The 16,274-nt window shown below is 32.3% G+C and overlaps 1 protein-coding gene across 4 annotated transcripts in view; it reads right to left on the bottom strand.

Annotated features, from left to right (window-relative positions):
- Cog3 (component of oligomeric golgi complex 3) overlaps positions 1 to 16,274 on the bottom strand; it is a 52,875-nt gene that overhangs the window by 26,311 nt on the left and 10,290 nt on the right. For all 4 annotated transcript variants that reach the window (XR_013423360.1, XM_078015980.1, XM_078015979.1 and 1 more), the window contains exons 3-14: positions 15,873 to 15,934; positions 14,522 to 14,687; positions 13,395 to 13,469; positions 12,206 to 12,298; positions 11,084 to 11,209; positions 9,683 to 9,763; positions 6,817 to 6,860; positions 6,249 to 6,375; positions 5,538 to 5,629; positions 4,357 to 4,496; positions 2,195 to 2,355; positions 381 to 486 (exon numbers count right to left, since the gene is read on the bottom strand). Coding sequence is in view for 3 of the 4 variants with exons in the window: in XM_078015980.1 (XP_077872106.1) it covers positions 381 to 486; positions 2,195 to 2,355; positions 4,357 to 4,496; positions 5,538 to 5,629; positions 6,249 to 6,375; positions 6,817 to 6,860; positions 9,683 to 9,763; positions 11,084 to 11,209; positions 12,206 to 12,298; positions 13,395 to 13,469; positions 14,522 to 14,687; positions 15,873 to 15,934 (1,273 nt within the window). In the remaining variant the exon portion in view is untranslated. The remainder of the gene's footprint in view (positions 1 to 380; positions 487 to 2,194; positions 2,356 to 4,356; positions 4,497 to 5,537; positions 5,630 to 6,248; positions 6,376 to 6,816; positions 6,861 to 9,682; positions 9,764 to 11,083; positions 11,210 to 12,205; positions 12,299 to 13,394; positions 13,470 to 14,521; positions 14,688 to 15,872; positions 15,935 to 16,274) is intronic.

The following is a 16,274-nucleotide window of genomic DNA, read 5'->3' as shown; positions in this document are numbered from 1 at the left end:
CCCTGGTCTTCCATTCTAGCATGCCTTTCCACATGCTGCTCTGTGTATCTTAGACAACCTGAAGTCACCTGACTCTCACATTCTTCATAAAAACCAAAGCTTTCAGACGCCACACCTCACCCTGACCCCACTCCCTTGAATTCACATTGCATTCCCTTTGTAATTTCCTTTGCCCCAAAGATTATCCATGATCCAAAAGATCCCTGTGCATCCTCTGAGCATCTCACTCAGCAATGAATTATGTCAATTATAGATCTCCCCCCATAAAGTGTAAGTTCCTCAAAAATACAAACTGTTTCATGCCTGGGACACAACGAGTACTCAGTAGAGGTTTCTGAGCTGAATGAATAAATGCTGGAAGTTAAGACATGATTACATACCAGATTTTGTGAGACTGTTAGACTCTGTTTCTTCTAGCCGAACATCTGAAAATGAAGCTTCTGAAGGTAACTTCTTCTGCTCATCTTTTAAACTCTGAGCAATTTGCTGCATAGAGAGATCAGAAAGAACACTATAGTCTTGTTTTGAGGAGTGTGTGGCAATATGAACTGGCTGAAAAGATGTTGGGGAACTCACATAAAATCAAAACATCATCCTATAAGTACTTCCTAATTATAAAGGGGGAAGTATACACCTAATCATTCATGGAACAACCTGTCATTACGTGCCTTTGATGTATGGAAGTAAAAAGTACACATAAGCTATTTGGCATTCTTACAAAAAATAAATAAATAACCTAAATTTAAGATAAATCTATATAATGTGGCATATTCTATAACAAAGCTGGTCTGGTCTCTCTAAAAAAGTCATTCTATAAAAACAAAAAAACAAAGGAGGTGGGGAAAGAAAGGAGTCTTAATTTGTTCAAAAGAGATTAAAGAGACATAAAAACCAAATGCAACACAGTAAACTTGATGGATCCCATTTCAAAAAGCTTTTGGTCCAGTTATAAAAGACATTTGAAGGACAAATGAAGAAATTTTAATATGAACTATATGTAAATAACACTGCTGAATTAATGTTAAATTTCTTTTAAGTGTGCAAAATGGTATTGTGGCTATGTGGCAACAATTCTATTCTTAGAAAAAGTACTTAGGATGAATTATCAAGATGTCATCAACTTACTTTCAAATGACTGGGCACCAAAGCATACATTCAAAGACAAAACAAATGTGATAAACATTAACCTAGTGAATCTTGAAAAAATTACAGATTTGACTGGATATTTGATGATAGCAAGGAACTAAATGTAAACTCATTTTAGGTGTGAAAATGGTATTATGGTTGTGTTATAAATAAAAGGGCTGGGCTGGGGCTGTAGCTCAGTGGCAGAGCACTTGCCTAGCATGTGAGAGGCACTAGGTTCGATCCTTAGCACCACATAAAAAATTAATTAATTAATTAATTAATTAAAGGCATGCTGTCCATCTACAACTATTAAAATTTTTTTAATTAAAATGCCTTTTAGAGTCACCTACTGAAGTATTTACATATTTTAATGATGTTTGAAACTTGTTCTAAAATAATTAATGCAAGCAAGAAGAAGTAAGGAGGTACAAAAAAAATGAGACTGGCCATGTTGAGGGTTGGGTAATGGTATGTAAGAACTATAACAGTATTATCTATACTTTTACTTGTATTTAAAATTTTCCATTAAAAAAGTTCTAGGTTCTAATTATAACAATAATATACTAAGCATTCTTTAAACTCTGTCCAAAATTAAAAGAAAATGAAGATACAATATGGAACAGAAAGACCAGAAGATAAACCTAGGCCTTCAAACCATATATAAGAACTAGATATTTTCTAATTCTGAGATGACTCCATGATTTACGAGAATATGACACAGTTCTACAATGTCAGCCAACTACAATGGCTCCTATTATGGACTCTCTTCTATGACACTTATAAAGAAAACAGAAAAATCACAGAAAGCACTAATTGACAATTTAAAAATTAAGAATGCATATGTTCTGGCAAAGGGGGAGAAAACTGAATAGAATGTTTAAAAAACAGAACTTAATGTTTAATTCTTCAAGGTTTTAAAATTATTATTTCCTATGATTTTCACAGCAAGTTTAACTTGATTTTACATTTTGAGTGAGAATTAAAAAAGAAAAATCCTATTTTAACTAGCATGAAACATTCAAAAGCTGTGTGGGGGCAGGAAGGAGATAAGGTGTGGAGCCCCTACCTCCATCATGACTAATTTATCAGGATATGCCAGGTCTCCAGGAGCTGGTTTATAGCCTGTGATGTCTGTCTGAATGTAGATGTGAGTTCGGTACACAAGTCGCTCTTGTACATCTTCCAACATCTGCTTTACTCCAGCTGCAAATGCCCCCAGTTGTTCAGCTAATAAAAAAAAGAAACACATCATCTACTCCTTTAGGCTCAGGAAACTATTTTCTTCTCATCAAGCAGAAACAGTATTAACCATTTTTGCTCCAGAGACTGTGGTTGATTCTATTTCAGAATAACTCAAATGACCTAAAATAAGTTTAATAAATGTTTTCAATTTCTTCAATTTTAAAATTGGTCCTTGTATCTCCTTCCTGGGACTCTGCAAAATTATTTTTATTATTAATATAAATAATAAATATGAATTCTAAGAGTGCCTTGGACTCTTCAAAATTCTTTTAGCCAGGCACAGTGGTATATGCCTATTATCCCAGTAATTTGGAGACTTAGACAGGAGGATCACAAGTTTCAGGCTAAGCACCTTAGTAAGACCCTGTCTCAAAATAAGGGGAAGGGGTAGTGGAAAGCAGAGGATGTAGATCAGTGGTAAACTGCCCTGAGTTAAATCCCAGTACCAGAAGACAAAGAAAAAAAAATTATTTTATATAGCTTCAGACTAATCCTAAGAGATAGACCTGGCAGCTTATTAATTGGGTTATAGTCTACATCTTATAAATAAATTGAGTCCCACATATATTGACTTAACATTTTCACAAAGACAAAAGGTAAAAAATAAAAATACATATGAGTTTATAAAGACTTCTTCATTTCTAAGATGCCATCAATGTTAAGACAACCAGTATTTCAGTAATATCTTTCCAAGGGATAGACAGTTGGAGACAGTATATAATAACATACATAAAACATTCATTTTAATTAAAAAGTTGTCTTATGAAAAAAAAACTGTCTGATGTTCAGAAGCATTAATAAGGGAGAAAATGTATATATTAGACTAACTAAATACAACAGGAATGACTATAAAAGAATAACAAACTCATAGAGTCTATTAACAAAAGCCAAGGTGAAGACAATAAATTCTGCCAGTTCGTGAAGGGTATTTTTTATAAAGGTATCTAAGTATATGATTAAGAAAATCATGTTTTCTATGACAATCAAACCAAATATCAACAAAGTAATCAGATGGATGGGGCAGAGATGTTCCAGAGAACTGTTTTCCTTTATTTGTAACTATTTGAGCTTATTTGTAATTTCAAAAATAATGAATCATTAGAAAATTGCTTTTATTTGTTATTTCAAAAATTACTACGTATAAGTCTGCTAAAATAATTCCAATTTTTAATCAAAAGTATGCGATATAGCCAGGCACGGTGGCACACACGCGTAATCCCAATGGCTCAGGAGGCTGAGGCAGGAGAATCTTAAATTCAAAGCCAGCCTTGCAACAACAAAACACTAAACAACTTAATGAGATCCTGTCTCTAAATAAAATTCAAAATAGGGCTGGGGATGTGGCTCAGTGGTTGAGTGCCCTTGAGTTCAATCCCCGGTACCAAATAATAATATAGTCAATTGCTTTATATTCTGGTAACACTGTAGTAGAAATGCCTAATCCAAAACTAAAAGTCAGTTCTCTCTAGATTCCAGATGCCAGAATGAAAAGTGACTAATTAGGCTGCAATGTAGAAATGGATGGTTTGCCTGCCATGTGCAAGGCCCAGCACCACAAAAATAATAAACATGATTCTTTATTTTGTTACTAATTTTGCCCAGGTTTTAAAATTCTTTTCCTATTTAATTTGTAACTTTAGTCACAGAATGTTGCATCTTGATTCAAAAAGGGGCAAGGCATCAACCAAACCTTCAAAAATATTTTTTAAAAAATTAAAAATTAGGGGCTGGGGTGGTGGTAGACTGCTCACCTAGCATGCATGAGGCACTGGGTTCGATCCTCAGCACCACATAAAAACAAACTAATGTATCCACCTATAAAACTAAAGATACATAAATAAATATTTTTTAAAAAATTTAAAAATGCATAAGTTAAGTATTTATGCATTGGGATTATGGGAGGAAAAAGATCTAACTTTTTTTCAAATTCACTACATCACAGACATAATTAAAAGACTTTTAAAATATTCACTTCTACTTATTTACCATTGTTCTGTACATGATCTTCAAGCACTTCATTTTTAAGAATTCCACAAAGTTCCGACAGAGTCTCTAAGTGAATAACATGAATTATCAGTGGCCTGAAGACATCGTATAATGACACGCACAGTTTCTCCAAAAGCTCACTAAAATGAAAGAATAAAATATGGTTATTAGCAGTAATCTTTCAGGACTTTCTAATACTTTAAAAGCTTCATTGATTACTTCTAGCCAATAAAAATAATAAATATCTACTGGAAAACAGCATCTGGGAACATTATAGAATGAGAAATGATAGGCTGAAAGTATTTTTGTGAAACTTTTTTCTTTAAAAGCTCAGAATCAATAAACAATCCACAGAAGACAGTTCAAATTTAGCTTCCTACAACCAAAAGTCAACCTATTATAACTTTTATTTATTTTAGCAATAATATTCTGTATGTCCTTTCAAAAACAAAACTATTTCAGTAGAATTTGATTACCTTTTATATTTCACTTCACTGTAAATCAAATGGTATGTTTCCGCCTCAAAACTTTTTAATATGTACAGGTTTAGATAAATAAACCTCAAAGTAATATAGACACATACCCAGTATTTTGAGAAATTTTAAACATTTGAAAAGAAAAAAATTAGGTTGTCTATATTCTTCATATTGTCAACAGTACATTTCTATATATAGTATTTCATCAAAAGTGATCCCTCAACCAAAACCGTAAAATATATTTTTTCTCTTCCTCATTACTAAAGTCATAAATAAAAATCTTTAAGAGTCAAAATAGCCAACATGAAGAAACCAAAAGAGACTAACAGAAATGAAAGGCACTTTCAGAAAAAGAAAAAGTTATTAAATAGTATCTGTATTTTAAGTACCTTACGTTAGAATCATGAAATTTTTTAACTAGAAGGAATTATTTTACTAAGTGCAAACAGGGGATCTAGATTCCTGCATAGAATTCTTCCTGTTGTACCAAAAAAGTCTCCATAATTATACTATGTCAACCTTTAAACCACATATTTATTTTAAGAAAATAACCTACCCCATCCATCAATATTCTGTTCACAAACATAAAAAAGTTAAAACACTGCAGTTAATTATATAATACTCCTATAATACACTACTCCATCATGGCCATTAGCAAATTAAGTCTTATCAACAAGAGTTAGATCCCATGTACTTACTACCTACTCTAATTTTGATGTCGGTTTTGTAAAAAATTCATTGTAAAGTTGGTGCTCATCCTGGCATACATGGACCATAAAGGCACAGCCACCGCGAACCTGCAGTAAACACATACACCACCTGCAGTTAGAGACACATAACATTCCAGCATTTGTGATATAAAGCCAACACTTTTACTGCAAAAAAGAGTATGCATACATTTATAAAACAACTTATCAAAGAACAAAAAAAAAAAAAGATTTGCTTCCATGGATTAATGCCCAATGGGATTACAGATGATTTAAATTTTTTATTAATGCTTAATTTTCTCAACTTCTGATAATAACATAAATTTCTAGTTGAAAAACAGAATGTTTTTAAAAAGAACCTTTATGTTTTTCTATAGTATGAATTAAAATTGCAACTAGCCAAAAAAGTACTTCTGCAGTACAAGTGAGGCTAAAATTAAACTGTCAAAATAAATCCACTAACTTTGATGCCTCACCTTTCACAGAACAATACTTACTGATGAATCTTCATACCTCAAAAATAAATTAAAATGAAAATAGTTTGCAAAGTTAAATAAGGCTTAATACTAAACTAGATTTATAATAACTGAAAAAAATTTTTAGTTTTCTGACATGGGAACCCAAACTGATTTACCCAAGTAAATAAGGGGGGTTATCAAAATAGCTCAGAGGAAGGATTAACATTAAACCAAAACAAGGAGAAACTTACCAAGGCACAATGATCTCTGTTATTTTGGCTGGTTAACTCTGTGACAGTACAGGCAATACTAGGGCCCAGAAGGAGCTCCCGCTGATCAAGGTAACACTGGTGGATATCATTAAGCAGTTGCTGGTATCTGGTGGAAAGCAAGTAAGATTGGGATCTGAATCTTTAATTTCTAATAATGTAAACTAAATCTGGTCTTAAATCCCAGAATAGGTTATTAAATCTCTAAAAGCATAATGGTCACACCTCAGTTGCCTCTCAAACGCTTAGAAATACAGATATAAAATAAAACCCATAATTAAGTGATGTCGTAAGCTTCAAATTTTAAAGGATTTCGCTTCCAAAAGAGAGACATCAGGTCTGCCCAAATGAAAAGGAAATACTGCTTTGGGGAAATCTGCTGCCATTTAAACTTTCCAAATTAGGTCTGAGAAATTGCTCCCCCAAGTAAGTTATATACTGCAAGAACAAGATTGGAGGCGTCTGCTCAGAAGATATCAGTGACACAACTAGATCTGGGAAAAATAGTACAGGAGGAGATAATCAAATCAAAGAACATCTGAGTACTCACTCAGGTATTTTTTCAGATCGCTGTTCTATTTGTTCAATAAGAGTCTGCAGAATAAAGAAAAATACATTGAAAAGCATCTTTTTAATTGTACTTTCAATTACTTTCTGATTATAACAGCATCACACACTCAAAAAACTTTTTACATACAAGTTAAAATAATAAAAAAACTCCTGGATAGTACTAAAAAGTAAACACACTTAATATTTCAGTATATAGTCTCAGTTCTTTGTACCCACTGTTACTATATTTTTCTTTAAATGTAACTGGAATTATACCATATATTTGGTTTTATAGTCTGTTTTTTAATTAACACTATTTCAAAAGTATTATCCTATCAAGTAAATCTGGTATTAGATAAAAATGTATAGAAAGTCTTAGCATGGTACCTGATACCTGAATGAATGAATCATCATTATAAATAAACATTACACAAATTATTACACAATATTCTATACCACACTATTGAGTAGATATATTCTGAGTCAATTACTCCACTGTTCAACATTTCAGTTGTTTCCAAAGAATCATAATCTATTGGTCAAGAACCTGAAGTGAAACTTTGGGGGTTTGAGTGTCTGCTCCACATAGCTGTTTGAGCCCAGGCAAGCTGGTTCACATTCTGAGATTCCACTCCCTACCAAATAAAACAAGTATCATAAAAGCACCTACTTCTCAGGTGGGGACCCCAACAAAATGGATCAAGAGAGAGATGTATATTAGGCTTTTGGTCTTTTCTCCTAAACAATTTTTAGAAAGGAATCCACATACATGCCTACCAGCAGTCCTGTTTGTCTCACCAAATCCTCAAAAGCACTATTATACCTTAATGTGCCACTTTCTGACAAACAAAAAACAAAAAAAAGTCAAACCTTAATTTTTCATATTTTCTGAGGATACTCTGGTCTTTTTATAATAGATCTTCATCTTTCTTATACTGATTAATAAGCACATAGAATATTTAAAAATATTGACCTTCTTACCTGTTGCAAACATTCTAGTGTCTGTCTTTGCTTCTGCTATTTAAAATTCAGAAAATTTAAATTTTATATCCTATATCTTTTCCTAATTTTTTCCAATAATTTTTTTCTGTTTTTTTGGGGGGGGCAGTCTGCTTATTACTTTTTTTCTTTAATTTATGGGTTCATTTATTATAAAGTGAAGAGCTTACTTTTTTTTTTTTTCCCTCAAATACTTAGCAAATTTTCCCAATGTGCCATGTAGAAAACTCCAGTCCTTTTTGATTTGGGATGTTTGGAACAAATAGAAGAAATTCCATTGGAATTTTTACTAGGAGTACCCTCCAACCAATAAGCTACCATGGGAAAGAACTGATATTAAAAAACAGTCTCCCCAACCAGAAACAAAATAGTCTTACCCTTCATTCAGTCTTTCATGATTTTCAGTCTAATTTTATCATTGTCTTCATCTCTGTAATTCCATTAACGTTACTGCTAGGTGAATGTTATGCTGTCACTAAATGTATTGCTAGGCGAATGTTATGCTGTCACTAAAATAAATGGGACCCCATGACACACACTAATTGATTTCTAATAGTACATAGGAAAGCATTTTGTAATCACCCACCACACTAAGCTGTGTTATACATAACATTTCTTTCCTAATCACATTTTGTCATTGGTATTTGGCTAATAAACAAGCAATCAATCAGGTACAATCTATATCTCATACTACCAATTAACCACTCTTTATATCTTTTATTCAAAAAAAAAACTAAGTTAAAAAAAATCCCTTTAATTGGCTGACTTTTAAGAAAGAAACAAGGAAGAGAGTGAAGTCAAGAGTCAGCAAAAGTAAATAATTCTTTGTAAGAACTTCACAATGAGTAAAATTAACTGTATCTCAGATGTGTCATATAAATAACACACACACACACACACACACAAACTCTCTCTAGATAGATAGACAGACTTTTGCTCCCCCCATTTCCAATTGCTTTATCAAGATAAATATAAAGTGAATTCCTTTGCATACCAGATGGGCTAAGGAAGCACATTCCCAACCTCATGAAATATACTGCCAATACAACATCTACTTCTCACTGAATGACTGCAAAAATCTTCCTTGTTAATCATGCCTTCCTATCTCAAATCTCTCTTCAACATAATTCATTTTTATACTGAATCCTTAATCTTATATGAGATGGCAAATTTGAACAAATCACTCTCCAGATTAAGACATCTCACTGGGGGCTGGGGATGTGGCTCAAGTGGTAACGTGCTCACTTGGCATGCACGAGGTGCTGGATTCAATCCTTAGCACCACATAAAAATAAAGATGTTGTGTCCACCGAAAACTAAAAATTAATATTAAAAAATTCTCTCTCTCTTTAAAAAAAAAAAGACATCTCACTGTTCTCTAATTTTCCTTAATTAGCCTGACATTTAACATCCCTTGTGAGATGGTCTTTGTTATCTTTATTGTCATCTTTCCCATCACACACCACTAATGTCCTGTATTTCAATGAGAAATTGACAATAAGAAATTACATGGAGTCCTCCCAAAATACAAATCTTTTATCTCTAACAACCTTCTCTATAAGGCCATTCTCTATATATATTATTGAAAAAAAAAATTCTTTTAGCAACCCTCTTAGGTCCACTAAATATTGAACTTTCTAAGCTCAATTATCACCTTCAGCTAGAAAGCTTCCCCAAGCATCAGAGAAGAGCTGAGTGTTTCCTGCTCTTTGGACTTCGGAACACCCAGCACCCAGCACCTAAGACACACTGATGAAATGTGAAAAGACAATGCCTATATTTCATTCATGTTCATTTTCCCAGGATAAGCAAAGGGCTGGCTAAATAAATGTCACAGCAAAATATGCTACTTATGATAATAGACTTACTCGGACTTTGGGGGCAGCAGTTCGAAATTTTACATAAAATAATGTGAAGGCATTGTCTGCATTAGGTACAGATGAAGGATCCTAAAGAAACATGAGGGAAGATAGGGAAGAAAGATAATTAGCAAACAAATAATTATTCAGAAAATGTAACATTAACCATTTCACAAGAGTCTTGGTTGGCCTCTAGAACAATCAAAAGCTTAGAGAGAAAAATCTCAAAGATTACATATTATTATTAGTTATGAGAAATAAGTAAGTGGAAATGTCACCTCTCCCCCCTTATTTTCATTAAAATTTGCCTTATTATTTGAATATTAGCGGTAAACAGACCTAAATTCAGCATATGACAGTGGCCAAATTATTTAACCTCATTTTGATTCAGTGCATTCATAAAATTTCCACAATACATACTTACAGAGGTTTTCTGCAGTTCAACAGTAAAGCACTAGTGTAGTAGGTACTAGTACTTCCTAAACTCACTGAAAATTCCACTAAATAGAAAAGTACAGTCTGGCTGTTTCATCTCATCTAAAAGCAATGTGAACAGTAAAACAACCCAAATCACTGGCTTTGAATTCAAAGTTAAAGACACTCCATGTTCTTCAGAAAATAACCTTAAAAAATAAAACATAAACTTTATGGTTTTATTTTCTTAGGAAAGAAATATGCTCAATGACCATGGTCCTAGCTAATTCCATTCTTGTTTTCTAATCTAACACCCTGTTTTTTCCCCACTGTAACTAATAACTGCAACCTGTAACCTGTTTCCTTCTTTTACTGATTAGTTCTCCTAAATGAGTCCCTTTTGCTACTATTCTCCTGAATATGAGTTCCTTTTGATACTATACACCTCTTAATACTACCAAGCATTAGAACATACTCAATAAAAATGTTTGGTAAATTTAAAAAAATATAAAGACTACCAAAAAATAGATAATAAGGTAAAGAAAACGATTTGGGGCTGGAGAAAGGGCTCAGTAGTACAGCACTTGCCTAGCATGCACTAGATATTGGGTTCAAGCCTCGATACAACAACAACAACAACAACAAAATTAAAATTAAAATTATTCACCACACAGACTAAGCCACTTTTACTATTTTGATATATTTTCCAAAATTTTCATGAGAAAAAAATGTTTTAATATTTTTCTCATTTTGTTATTTATTATGTAATAGATATGCTTATCACACTGTTAAATATTATTTGAAAATAAGACTACAATGGATACTTATAAAATAACCATTTTCCCTGTTATAAATAAAACTGCAGTACAGATTCTTATTTAATTTAATAAAAGGTAAAAAAAAATTTGAATAAAGCACTAATTTCAAACAAAGTTTATGGAAGATAAATGTATCAATAATAAAAAAACAAGCTGACATTGGGATCAGTTAACTCACCCTTCTTAGTAACTGATTTGTAAGGGTCTGTAGTGTATTCACAGTATATGTCTTCATGAGGTGCAAAGCTTTAGAAAGACATTGTTTAAACTTCAGTAAATATACAGGGTAATCTTTAAAATTAGGCTGTAAAAGAAAGGGAAAGATTTACAAAGAGGAAACAAATGCTAACAGAAAGCAAACTTTAAATGAAAATCAAGGTATCTTTTAAGTAATATATAAAACTCAAAAGTAGGTTTCATGTAGATCATAAGCTTCACAAAGACAATCAATCTGACTGACTTGGTCTCAGCCAAATACCCTACATCTGGCACAGAAAAGAGGTTCAATCAATATTTGCATTTGTGAGCAAAATATATTTTTAACACCCAAAACTTGGAATATGTAAAGTCCGTATAGAAAAAGGACTTAGGAGACATGAATACAGCAGTAACTCCTTGGGGGATAGGTTAATCAGAGAGTTTTGTCTTTATTTCCCCCAATTAACATTTCCTGTTTCCAAAGAAAAATCTCACACATCAGGATATTAATAACTTAAAAATGGCTCATCCTTTTAGACAGGATAAAGTTGAGTGAGCCAGGACCCTTTCCATTCCAGGAGTCACCTTGGGAGCTAAAATTATTTTTTATATCACTACTGATACCAATAAATTTACTAGTTTTTATTCAACATGCTACAACACATATAGCCATCCCTCAGTATCAAAGGAGGACTTGTTACAGGATCCCCAAGAATATTAAATTCATGGATGCTCAACTCATTTATAGAAAATGGTGTAGACTTTACATATATCACCTTCATACAACCTCCTGTAAACTTTAAATCATTTCTGTATTACTTATATATAATACCTAATACAATATGATTCCTACATAAATAGTTGTTATACTATATTGTTTAAGACCTAATGGCAAGAAAAAGTTTGTGTGTGCTCAATACAGGACAATTTTTTTTTCTGAGTCTTTTCAATTCTCAGTTGATTGAATCCACAGGAGCAGAACCCTGGATACACAGAGCTGAATATATTTTTCCCTTCAGGAGAAATAAATATTTTACAGCACAAGAAATAATAACAAGAATGTTAAGATTTCTTTAAAAAGATATAAAATACCATGACTTACATGAGATGAGATATATGTTATACAATCATCTAACTTGGCCAGCATAGGTATAAATCCTTCACTATTCACAGACAATGTAGGGGAATTCAATTTCTTCGAGGAGAAAAACAACAACAAAAACAAATAATCAAATGACCAAAAAAAAAAAAAAAGTCACATAAGGAACAGTTAAAAATTACAAATTAGAGTTAATATATATATATATTCCTTAAGGATATGATAGTGCCTTTACATTTTAAAAGTCATCAAAATATCCTTAAATATTGTCCATGTATAAGAATAAAGAGGAAACAAACAAAAAAAAATATTGATTCTGATTATTCCTAATAAGCTTTAAAGGGGCTCTGCAAAATTAGAAAATATTTTTATTAAACACTGCACAATGTTATATTGAAATAACACATCAAGTATCCAAATTTCCACTTTCTAGCACTTGACAGTGTGTATACAATGTGTATATTTCTACTTTTGAAGACTGATAATTTTCTTATAAAGGTTTAACTAGCAGTCACACTAAATTCAGCAATCATACTATGAAAATAAAATATTATTAGACAATTATGTCTTATCTTGAATTCAAACAGCATGGCAATAAACTGTTTCCCATTGCATTTCATTGTTAACTATTAGTTTTATTTCAGTGTCTTTATTAAACTATAATAATTATGATTATTTCAGTAACTCAACACTATTTTTACATAATTATTATGATTAACTTATGGTTAAGAAACATAATTTACACAGCAGTCTTTATTGAGTCTATTATTTTGAGATATAGCATATATTATGAGAACTATACATTTCTTCAAACCAAACATGAGAAACAGTTTCTAAAACTTTGACTACCATTTTACATTAATACAACCACAGCAAGATTTAAAATTGAATATTTCTTATTATAATCCTCACAGTTTACAAATAAGATGTTATAAGAAGAACAAATAAGATTTTAATAACAATAACACAATTTAAGAAATACTGCTTATATCATGCTTAAAAAATTCTGAATTGGTAAAGGAATCTCCATGGGCTACAGAAAGGAATATCTATCGGTAAGCTATTACCTTAAAATATCACTAAAGCCAATTTATAAGTTTGAAAAGCTTAATTAATTTATAAGTTTATAATAAAAAAGGAAAAGATGAAATAAAAATCATTAACTTTATTAAAAAGTAAAAAAAAAACTTACTGTGTTAATAGTTTCCAATTCATTAAAATAAGAAAGCTTTTGTTGAATGTTTTCAGCCAGACTGACAAGTTCCGACTTGCATTTTTTAAAAGAGAAAAATCAATGATTATATGACAACTCTCCAGTCATAAAGTTACTTTCAACAAATTTATATTAGACATTTAGGTTTATATCAGATATAAGATTTCAGAATAATGCTCAAATATTTCTGCAGTCAGGACAAGAATTACTACAAATTTCATATTATAAAATAATAATTGTTTTTAAAAACACATAAGCTGAGCACAATGGCACATGCTTTTAATTCCAACAACTCAAGAGATTGAGTCAGGAGGATGCCAGTTCTAAGCAGTCTCAGCAACTCAGTGAGGCCCTAAGCAACTTAGTGAGATCCTATCTCAAAGGGGTAGTGATGTAGCTCAGTGGTAAAGTGCCTCTGGGTTCAATCTTCAATACCAAAAAAAAAAAAAAAAAAAAACCCACAAAACACATGGAGAGAAAAGTTTGAGATATACTAACATCAATGTTCTAAGTTACAAGTTTAAGTGAAACCTTGATCAACTGATCTTTTCAAAATTTCCAGCATTGGGCTGGGGATGTGGCTCAAGCAGTAGCACGCTCCCCTGGCATGCGCGGGGCGCTGGGTTCGATCCTCAGCACCACATAAAAATAAAATAAAGATGTTGTGTACACCAAAAACTAGAAAAAAATAAATATTTAAAAATTCTTTATCTCTCTCTTTAAAAAAAAAAAAAAACTCCAGCATTAATACAATCACTCTGTTTGAAAAAAATGTTACTACTAAAGAATAGACAGAACAAACTAGTGGTGGGTTTACTAAAATCCATTAAGCTCTGACATTATACTGACACCTACAAACTCAAAACCTGGGAAAGCTTGACTTTGCCCCTATTCATAAGCTTATTTGGAAAAAAGTAGGTTGTTTTCATAAGGACCTGCATATTTGTCACAAGGCCTCATACAGAGCAAGGTTCAACATCTACTCCAAGAAATTAAGGAAACTGTAATTATATTACATTTATAATACAATAATTTAATATAATTTAATTTACTTAAAAATAAAGTATTTACTATAATTACTGGCCCTCTCTCCTACTCCAAATTACCTGTTCTTTTAGGAGCTGTTCACAGGCTTCATGTAGGGTTCCTGTCTTATTGGACACAAAAAGATACTGTTTCTGCAATGACTCCAGATGCTGAAGAGCACTGTTTACATCATTCAATATAGCATCACACTGCTCCTGAAACCCAGACAAGTAATCCCTCATCTGTCTAGAAAACAGAACCAAAAGGGGATTGGCAATAATATTTTCCCCCAATAAACATAGTCAATAAATAACAATTTCCCAAAATGCTTGAACTTTAGGAGGAAAGTATAACCTACTAACAAAAGATTATATTAAAAAATGTAGCAAAAGCTATGTCATAATCTATAAGGCAAATCACTGATACTACAAGCAATGAAAGGAATCAGCCTTGAAGCCATAACCTGACTTTTTACACACAAGGCAATAACACTGACAACTTTCAAAAGCTGGGACGATAAGCCATCCTTAAGAAGCAAGTAGGGTTGATTCTTCAGATCACTGCCACCTTTGAAAGATGATGTGATGTTGTAAAAAGAACTCTGGATTTGCAATTACAAGATCTGGGTCCAAGTTCGAGTCTGCTTCAATCTACATGACATCGAGCAAGTTACTTAATATTCTCAGGTCTCTGTTTGCTCATTTACAAAATAAGAATAGTATTGTCTTTCCTCACACAGCTACTATGAAAATTAAAAGGAATCATACATCACACAGCTTAATATACTGTCTAGCAAAACAACCATCAATAAATGTTAACTGATAGCCAGGTGCAGTGGCTCACGCCTGTAATCCCAGTGACTTGGAAGGCTGAGGCAGGAGGACTGCAAGGTCCAGACCAGCCTCAGCAACTTAGTGAGAACTTGTCTCAAAATATAAATAAAAAAAGACCCAGGTTATACCTTAATGGTAGAGCACACCTAGTTAAATTGCCTATACCTCAAAAAATAAAATAATAAAACGTTAACTGAATGTGAGTGTTCAACCTGCAGTTCCAAAGTTAGCTAGAAAATTGTACACTGTCTTTTTTTCCCATTTACATAAACAGAAATACATAGCTACACTCGATCTAGATGGCCATCCTTAAAGCTTCCTGTAGATGTTTCTCCTTCTATAGAAAAGCAACAAACACCTTGTAAAAATCCTGTAAAATTCCTACTACCCAGTCTTCTCTGGAGTTGTTATTATTTTTTAATCATACAATTTCTAATGCCAGCTGTAATGACCCAAAGCCTCTCCAGCTATTCTTAAAGAAAATGTGGTTGCTTGGGTTTTCTTTGCACCTTAATGTATTTAAAGACAAATATGGAATGCTTGAGATGACTATGGACTAAAAATTAGTATATCCAACAAATACAAAAGCCACACATACCTATATTTAGTTCCTTCATCCTGATCCATCTGAGTTTGCAGTTTTGCAAACCATGAAAAAAACTAGAAAAATAAAGAGTATTAGACTGTGAACCAAAGTAAAAAAGATAAAATGAAAAGTGACTAGATGCTAAACAGCAAGTTAAAAAGGCAGACGCTAACTCTTACTGTTGAGGACTCAGTCATTTACCATTAACTTTAAGACAAGAGAAGATAAGTATTACATATGTAATATCTATATGCTAGGAAAAGCAAGGAATATTAAAAACATTGGCCATTTCCAGAGTAAAATAAGAGAAAGTATTAAAAATATAATATGTACAAAATAAATTTCTTCCTAAGAAGGTAATGCCTACTATTTGCCAAATTTAAATAGTTATCATAGGGTTTGGGTAAATATCAA

The sequence above is a fragment of the Ictidomys tridecemlineatus genome, chromosome 6, assembly GCF_052094955.1.
Source record: "Ictidomys tridecemlineatus isolate mIctTri1 chromosome 6, mIctTri1.hap1, whole genome shotgun sequence".
Taxonomy (NCBI): Eukaryota; Metazoa; Chordata; class Mammalia; order Rodentia; family Sciuridae; genus Ictidomys; species Ictidomys tridecemlineatus.
Note: the sequence above shows the minus strand (reverse complement) of the source record. Positions and strands in the feature narration are given on the sequence as shown.